This window comes from Limulus polyphemus, unplaced genomic scaffold (genome assembly GCF_000517525.1).
Source record: "Limulus polyphemus unplaced genomic scaffold, Limulus_polyphemus-2.1.2 Scaffold1495, whole genome shotgun sequence".
Classification (NCBI taxonomy): Eukaryota; Metazoa; Arthropoda; class Merostomata; order Xiphosura; family Limulidae; genus Limulus; species Limulus polyphemus.
The window spans coordinates 31105-40723 of record NW_013667105.1 but is presented as its reverse complement, the minus strand read 5'-3'; the positions used below and the strand labels follow the sequence as shown (position 1 = coordinate 40723).

General features: G+C 32.6%; 2 protein-coding genes across 3 annotated transcripts in view; one reads left to right on the top strand and one right to left on the bottom strand.

Annotated features, from left to right (window-relative positions):
* The window catches only part of LOC106463832 (CDK5 and ABL1 enzyme substrate 2-like), a 47316-nt gene extending 41848 nt beyond the window's left edge, over positions 1-5468 (bottom strand). The window contains exon 1 of one of the 2 annotated variants that reach the window (XM_022391447.1): positions 4944-5468. In XM_022391447.1, the coding sequence (XP_022247155.1) occupies positions 4944-5374 (431 nt within the window). In that variant the 5' untranslated portion in view covers positions 5375-5468. The remainder of the gene's footprint in view (positions 1-4943) is intronic. The other variant, XM_013923910.2, reaches the window with a different exon arrangement.
* Positions 5469-5789: 321 nt separating this feature from the next.
* Positions 5790-9619, top strand: part of LOC106463833 (E3 ubiquitin-protein ligase MIB1-like) — a gene marked incomplete at its 3' end in the record, with an annotated part of 30229 nt that continues 26399 nt past the window's right edge. Inside the window, exon 1 of the mRNA XM_013923912.2 lies at positions 5790-6169. Within this exon, the coding sequence (XP_013779366.1) occupies positions 5920-6169 (250 nt within the window). The remainder of the gene's footprint in view (positions 6170-9619) is intronic.

Sequence of the window (9619 nt, the reverse complement as noted above, 5' to 3'; positions counted from 1 at the left end):
GAGTACTTAATGCAGCATGGAGGAAAGCTTTGACAGTAAATGGAGCACTTAATGCAACATGGAAGAAAGCTTTGACAGTAAATGGAGTACTTAATGCAACACGGAGGAAAGCTTTGACAGGAAATGGAGTACTTAATGCAACACGGAGGAAAGCTTTGACAGTAAATGGAGTACTTAATGCAGCATGGAGGAAAGCTTTGACAGTAAATGGAGTACTTAATGCAGCATGGAGTAAAGCTTTGACAAATATTTTGTTAATGGTTCGAGTTATGATACAATTTTGTACATAAATCTGTCTATAATTTCTAAATTGTGATTCAAAGCAAGGGCTGGGTGGGCCGGGTAACCTTAACATGCCTTCACAACAATTATGGACACTTTTTTTACCCACATAATTTATGGACTGTGGAAGTAATTTTAAAAAAGAACGCAACACTTAGAACCTAACTACAGTTTAGTGCCAATATGTTTTCTTTTATTTTTTTTTGTTTTCGCCGTAATTAACAGATTCATAAATTTAATAGGTTAAACTAACTTAAACTGTGCGGTTGCCATGTATTACTACTCAGAAGATAAACTATTTAATTTGAGAGCATACAGGTATTGCTCATTTAGAGACTTTGGAATGTAACTTACCTATAGTTTAGATTTCTCTTTTCAATATTAAAAGAGAAAATAAAATCCACTGAGGACAAAATTTAGGGATTATGATATGCAAGCAAATATTTGCGGTCAAATTAGTACCTTTATTGCAAAATTACTTCTTTAAATACAGGATTTCTCGAATAATACAAAATAATTCTATTCGCAAACACCGAAATCTATAACTTATAAAAGCCCATTTTGTTAAGCCTTTATCATAAGTACTTATTGTAGGAACAAGGCGGATACACAATACACGCAATATAAACTATTTACTCATATACAACTTTAACAACTAAATAATAAATCTTAAAAGTATTTGAGAGACACCTTTAGGTCATAAACAAACCACAAACAAAATTACAAGTCATACAACCATTTGAGAAAGTCGGTAGAGCAAATACAAAACCACAGATTTCTCAATCTCACTGACTGACATTATTGAACGCTTCTGGTTGTGTAACAAACAGACTTACCATAGTTATAAGTGCACAGGGACCACATGCTATGTTACCGTTTTTCTATACCAAACATCACCAAAAAGAGTAGCTATTTGATGTACATCAGGTAATACCTTAAACAGGGACGCCGTTTTAAAATACATAAATCTCCTTGCTCACTCCATATACTGAGTAGATGTGGTCAAATAAGACAGTGAATGGGGTGTGGTCTTCTCGATCTACAGCACCGTGTGAACAGATCTAGAAATTGTGAGTAGTATGAGGTATGCCAACGTAGGGTGAGCCTTGAGAGAAGCGTCACTATCTAGGCTAGAAGACAAGTTATGCTCTTTTGCAAGGAATGTATAAGACATATTTTAAATTAAATCAAGTTTGCATTCATAAAGCATTGAATACTTAGCGTAATATTATGGTGCACACTCACAATGATGATATAGATATAGGATATCAACACAAATGAATAAGTGGTGCATAAAATCATGTCACCTTGTATGAAAAAAGAGTGAGCACAAGGAAAACATATTAAATAAATTTGAAAGTGTAAGAATGGGCGCAAAAAAATGTGAAGAAATAGGGTAGGAATGGGCATGGTGTAATAAACCTTCCCCTGTACAACCTGTGTACGTTTTCTTTGCTTTAGTTTAGTTCGGGCTAAACTTTACGTTAATACCATTAATAAATGAACTTAAATGTTATTCTACGAACTAACGTTAGAACTTTATAAAAACTTTGATAAGCTTATAAATTTAATTTGTTGTTGTACAAAATGTCTATTAAAGTATATCTACATCCGCCCTTTATTTATATCCGTTGAAATAGTACGCGCGCATGCGCATTTAGATAGTAAAGTACGCGCGCGTTTTTCAGGACGTACAAAAACAAGCAGTTGCAGGGCTAAATTATATAAAATATAAATTACATTAACCTTACTTTGAAAAAGTGCTAGATATGATATGCTACCATGTACAGGTCTTATCATATGACAAACGTAATCACTATTAAAGGTCTAATCTTAAGAGTACTTCACAGTAAAACTTACAACAGCTGTAGAAGCAACATGAGAGTGAGATCAGACTTTGCGTAATCGAGTAATAAGCCTGTCTGTAGGCAGTTTTACACATATACCAAAAAGATAAGTGCAAAAAAATCTTGACTTTACAACATGGCATACAGACATCAAAGGACCACCTGGTCCTTGAAGACTGTCCTGTTATGTATACAATACAACACAAGGAAATTAAAGTCCTTTACCCCATTAAATAATATAGCAAAATTCAATAAGAGAAGATAAATTAAAATATCTTAGCTTATCCCAACAAAATAATCTGTCCACTCCTGGTATCATTCTAGTAGTCCTCCTCTGAACCATGTACAACAAGTCAATTATCTAGTAGTCCTCCTCTGAACCATGTACAACAAGTCAATTATCTAGTAGTCCTCCTCTGAACCATGTACAACAAGTCAATTATCTAGTAGTCCTCCTCTGAACCATGTACAACAAGTCAATTATCTAGTAGTCCTCCTCTGAACCATTTCCAACAAGTCAGTTATCTAGTAGTCCTCCTCTGAACCATTTCCAACAAGTCAATTATCTAGTAGTCCTCCTCTGAACCATTTCCAACAAGTCAATTATCTAGTAGTCTTCCTCTGAACCATTTGCAACAAGTCAATTATTAGTTTTACTACTAGAAACAGAGTACTACTTTAATAGTTTGAGTGATTTAACCACCACTATTATAAGATCCTTTTTGTCACTAATACTATTGTGTGGGTTAACATCTAGATTAAGCATGTGATCCAAACCCATGAAAATCCTAACAGTCCTTACAGTAATCAAAAGTCATTTGCCTTTATTGATACAAGCCAGCAATACAAGTCATTACTATTTGCTTTAGAAGCAGGTTGGATTTCACACAAAATTACCTTTCGGACAGGGAATGATGCATGGAGAGGTTTGTGAAAGAAAGCAATCTGCAGTTACAATTTCCTTTTCAGAAAACTGGTTACATATGCTTTTAGTTTTTTGACAGATCATCTGAAGGATATTCCTGCATGATATTGATAGGATATTATGCTATCAACTTGTTTCTTATATACTGATTTACATAAAATCATCATCTTTTAACCATCACAACACAGTGTGTTATGTCAGTCTTGGCTATGCACTTAATAATCAGTCTGTGTGTGCATATTATATATATTTCTATGTCTAGATAAACTGTTTTTACGTAATTATGATAAAAACGTGTCAAAACATTGTACATTTGTCATTGTGTTAAACAAATAATAGTTTTCTTCACTACCAATTCAAGCTGTTTCTAACCTTTTATTAATCTCTTGGAGTTAATTGATTTTAAGTTTATTAGGCACATTGCTTATTAATAGATCATATATTTTCTTTAAAACAAGAAACATTTTTAATTTAATTTGTCAGAGTTTTCCTATTATTCAAGAGACTTTTTTGAGGTATGTTGCAATATTCAAATGAAATTTAGACACACACAAAAAGAATTATAATTGTTTTATTCTTTCTACAAAATATGTAAGAGAAACTAATTATTTTGATCCTTCTTACTAGTGATTTCATTTAACAACAATAATTAGTATTCCTTGTCAATTCTCAGTTCTTGCACTTTATTAAATTAAAAGTATTCACCTATGTATTTCCATCCTGTAAAGTTTCAAAGTAATTGATTTTAACAAGGTTATTATTCTAGTAGCACATTCCTCTATTCTTTCCATCATGTTAAAATCTTTAAATGTAAAGAATCAAAACTACTCAGCATTCCAGGATCCAACTAGAAAACATTTTTAATTCAAAAGATTTAAAGTTTACTGTTTTCCCCATCTCTTCTTTTTTTTTTGCAATCAGCAGAAAATTGTATTCAAATATAATTTATATATAAACATGTATTTTTTGGGGTTTAAAGAGGTAACCTTAATGAGGCAAATGGCTTTATGTCACCTTGTCTTTTCTTACCAAACCTACTTTGTGGGAAAGGTGTGATCTAAGAAGTATTATTTTGTCTCTCTTTGCCATAAATTTAAAGTAGGTTTTATGATTTATCTTGAATTACTTTTATGTATTCTATTATTCTCTATTTTACCACTGCAAAAAATCTTGGTATTTTTCTTTTATTAACAATATTATTCTCCCATTCATTTAAGAATACCTAACTGAGACATCTGTGAACTGAAAACTCACGAAATTTCTCATCCTTGTGAGTATAGTCTGCCTCTACAACTTACAAGTCCCTACATGGTTTAACAACCTCATAAGGAAAACATTATTTATCGTTTGTTTTTATGTTATTTACCTAAAAGCAAACACACTGAATTTTACCAACATCCATTATATCTTTTCTCTCATAAGCATGGGTTAATTTCTGCCAAATAAAATATTTATCATTTTATTATCACAGTAACTAAAATAAAAAAAAACACTCCAGTCACATATTTTTTTTAAATAGGCCTGGTACACCAAACCAAAGACACCTTACTCAAACCTTGGCTAAAGGTCTAGCAACAGATTATACAAACCTCTACTTTTACTTTTTAGTGTAGAACTAGAACAGAAGAAACAACTTAAGTTCGTCTTCCCGTTTTTAGGTAATAACACTAACAGTATACTGTATTGTATCTCAATCAAGATTCATATTCACTTCAGTAATAGTTCACTACTTTCTCGTAGTTTGTTAACTTATTTAAACTTCCATTTCCAGGTTCTAACTCTATTCTAAGCCTGACTATCCTACGTGCACAATAATTTTAATTTTTAAGTAAATTAAAAGTGCATTAAAATTTCGTTTTTCTTTGTTTTAACAAGAATAGTTATCTTACTTTTCATTCTCCTTCGAGTTGTGACTTATGACGCTAGACGAAGATAAAGACCTAGTACTAGTAGTAGTAGTAGTAGTAGCGGTTGGAAATTTCCCTTCATCATGTTTCGTGGAATTAATGCTCTGATGTTCCGTTGCTACATCCCGGTTCGCCTGACGATATTCTTGCCTTTCCGTGGCAGTCTCACAGTCACATTGACAGTTAGTTTCAATGCCGTTGCTAGCGTGTGAAATTGTGTTATTTACATTTTCTTTTACCTCTTCTTTCGGTGTGTTCGTATTTGATTCATTGTTCATTTGGTATGGCTGGAAACTGAGATTGAATATTCCAAGTCTAGTATCTCTATGTGTCCCATCAAGTGATATATTAGATAGAAACGTTAAAGCAGCTACCCGGCGACGTGACCTCTGTCGCTTCAACACGGTCGCCATTATGTTTAGCGTATATTTCCAAAAATGATGTCACATCCGTTCAATGGTATTCCGGCATGGTATAATCCACAAAACATATGTAGTAAAAAAACACAAAAGATGTCATTTAAAAAATGAAACACGTTTAGAAAACTGCAAATTGTAAAACAATTTATTTTCAACTGTTCGCAGGCTTCTCTAAATTAACAATAAAGCTGACACAATTATAACTGTGTTTTTGTTATGTGGCTGAATATTACAGAAAATAAAAACTGCAAGTGTTCTAACTCCCAACAATATATTTTCACACTCTGAACTAACTCACTACCTTTACAACCATATCTTATCAAATTGGACGGGAATGTTAGCCTACTTAATAGAAACTCAGCTTTTATTCTAATATTCGCCGCTAGGGATGTCTCGTACAATATCGCGCAATAAAGTCGAGACGTGGAGTTGTCTAACTTCTAAGTTAGGCTAACCTGTCAAATTGACAATGTTTAAATTTTGAATTCAGTTTTCAAAAAAATAAATATTTTGACAGGCTATTTCTGTTCTCTTCAGATATGGAAAGTAGCACAACTAATGGAAGCAATCGAAGTAACAGAGTAAACATCATGGAAGGAGTTGGTGGAAGGGTTATGCGTGGACCTGACTGGAAATGGGGAAAACAAGATGGGGGGGAGGGTCATGTTGGAACTGTTCGAAATTTTGAGTCTCCAGAGGAGGTAGTTGTTGTTTGGGACAATGGAACAGCTGCAAATTACAGATGTTCTGGAGCTTATGACTTAAGAATTATAGATAGTGCTCCAACAGGTAAGATCACATTGTAACTGTTACCAAATTCATTTCACATTATTTGTTTTACTGAGTACTACTTCAAGTTCAAAGTTTAATATTTCATTTGTCAGACATAATACTACTAGTAGTAATAGTAATACAAAAATTACAATAGCTGATCTTACCACAGTTTGGCAAGTTGCTTAGTGGATGAGAGTCAAGTTACATCAATAATTATTTTAACATTTAGACAATGGTGGATCATTTCAATGTTGTCCCTCTACACCCACCTTTGTTATAGGACAGGGGTAGGCAACCCAAATAACAAGAGCCATTTTTTTCAAATTCATTAAATAACTTGAGATACTGAGAGCTATAATACATGTACCCCCTATTTCATTGGGGTACAGTCTGCAGTGTCGGGAGTTACACATATATCGTTAAATAGTTGCAGGTTGCCAACCCTTGTCCTAGGCTATTGTTTTGAGAATATAGCACAAAGAATGAGGCCTTTATCCTATTTATTTCCAGGCTAATTTTGTAAACTTATCTAAATGTGTGATCCAAATTATGATAACCTACATATTATCTCAAGCTTATTACAATTAAAGTTTATTTGCCAAATATTTGTTCAACTCACCACTTCCTCTATAGTATCTCAACATCCTCATTACAACTAAAAATACCAAAGAGTTCAATGCCATCATCAAACATTACTAATTACGCCAAGTCATTATTATTAATGTAAATAAGAAAGAGCAAAGGACCAAACATTGACTCCGGAAGCATTCCATTAGTAACAAGGGTCCAATTTAACTGGATTCATTTGTAAATAACCAACTTTTACTTTCTCTCATTAAACCACCTTACATTATATTAACTAATCTTTCTCTGACTCCTACTGATGTGATGCTCTTAGTAATATTTTTTGTGTGGAAATATACCAAAAGTTGTTAAAAACCCAAGTACACCCAAGTCCACATACTTTTTTACATTCAGATAATGTTCTCAAAAAAAAAGGTAACAGATGAGGTTTTTCTTTCATTTATTTCACTAAATAATTTTCTAAAGCATCTTTTATAAGACTTTTCAGAAGTTTCCCCACGACATAGGTAACATAAACTGGTCAATAATTTCCATGGCAACTCTCTTCATTCCATTTAAAAATGTGAGTATACTTATGAACCTTCTAGTCTGCCCATTTTCTATTTACTTGCCAAAAATGGAGAGAAGCTCAAAAAGAAAATATTTCCCTTCTGCCAAAATCTTGTCTGCCCCTCGTGCTTCACCTATTTTTAATCACTCAGTCTTTCTACTTACCAGAAATTAGTAACTATATCATTCAGATTAATTCCAGTGTTTCATGCAACATGCATGGTGTCAGGAGTATTGCTAATATCTCCTTTTGTGAAAGTAGAAGAGAATAACATATTTGAAAGCTCAACAATTTCATAGTATTCAACAAAACCTTACTATCAGCATCCTTTTAAGAGCCAAATCTGTATTTTAACATTTTGCTTGCTTTTTACCCTATTAGCATGGGTGAGGAATAAAATACACAGATTATGACCTTTTACAGATTGCCATTCAACATGGTATTATGCATTTGATGTAAGAGTTATCAACTATTCATTTCATGGTAGAAAAGTGTAAATATCAGATAAAATATACAGGAATATTGAAAGAACTTGTAGATATTCATTTTAGAGGTTGTAGAGAAGAAATGTAATGCACAAACTTTACAATGGACAGAGGTATTTTTATACTTCACATGAACATTACCAATCTGAATCAGACTGACTTTATCAATTTACAGACATATCTTGAGTACATATCTTTAGTGAAAATCTCATGAGTGTTGCATCAGAAAATAAAGGCACTTTCATTGATAACTGCATCTACAAAGAAATACTTAAATAAAATCTACTCTGTGATGTAATGCTGTGATGATAGCTCATTTGTAAACTAAAATTTCAATAAAATCCTTTTTCTCATGGATGGCGAACATTATTGAATGTCAAGTATGAGTACATTGTTGTAGAACTGTCAGACAATTCCAGAAAAGGCTGCAGGCCCAATAGCCTTCCACAGGAATTAGCAGTAATACTGGCCTGGAGGGTGGGTATTTCTGCTCATGTTATATAATAAAATTTAATAATAAACCCTTTGTTTTTTAGTGCAAAACTGTACGTCTCATAACATAACCACACAACTGATTCAAAATGTATTCCATAACTTTTGTATATTGGATCTGGCTCCTAAGTTTTTGGGCTGGCTCCTAGATCTGAAAATATTTGTCAAGGCCTGGTCTAATGCTATCTTGGCTGATAACATTGACCTCATTTCGATGCATGTGAATTCAGTTTACTTTCCTAATAAAGTTTCAAATTGTGTTGTGTTTTAGTTTTTTGTAACTATTTTGAGATTCTCTATTGATTTAATATTGAGGAGGAAACCTAGAATTATGAGCTAGGGGAATGTCTTCTCCATGATATTACCACAGTTTTTTAAAAAATTATATTAATAAAATAATGAGACATCTGTTAGCTTCACACCTTAGGAAAAGTTGTATTTAAAAAAAATGTCGCACTTGAATGCTTTTATCTAAACATTATAAGCAGAAACCTAGAATGTTTTTCTTTTAGCCATGACTTGTATTTTAACTGACTCTTTAGCTTTTTTCAGTGTGTTCTGTGGTTCATGTGAGAATTTGGAAATCGTACAGTTGATGCTCATCATGTGCACAACTAGCATTTTGTGCAGAGGCATTTTAACTAAGTGTAAAAATGGTAATAATAACAATGTGGATTCAGAGATGAATATCCACTTTACACTTCTTTGCAGATTTATACTTTATCAATAACAGATATGTACATCAGGAAGTTGAGTACATATAGTTAGTTTAGTGTACTAATGATGTAATCCATAAATGTGATTATAACAAAGAATGTTTCTTCTGACTGATGTGTTAGCCACCAAATTGTTTCATACAATTGTGCAATGATTGAACTGTGTACAACTGATCATAAATCGTCGTAAAATGCTGCATACACTTTTCACTTTATAGTTGTATGGGTCACTGAATACATGAACATGTTTTAGCAGCACTCTTCAAACTAATCATGCTGGTATAATCTTAAATTGATATATTTTTAAAAATAATTTCATCTTTGTTATGAGCTTAGTTGATCCACACAGAGAAATCAACCTATCGCTTGTGGTGTTGTAGCAAGCAGCTGACGAAAATGTGCAGTGTATAAATACAAAACAACTTCATGTGACAGTTTTTTTTCAATGTTGTTGGTATATTATGCCAAAGCTTATGTTTTATTGAAATATTAGCCAAATTTATAACATATTTATTAACTGAAATGCTTAGATATTTTTATAAGGAGTAATTGGTTTGGCTAAAAGATTAGTCATAACAAAAATAAAATTTTAACATTCAAGTTGAAATTTTGAATAATTTATTGCTGTGTGATATAT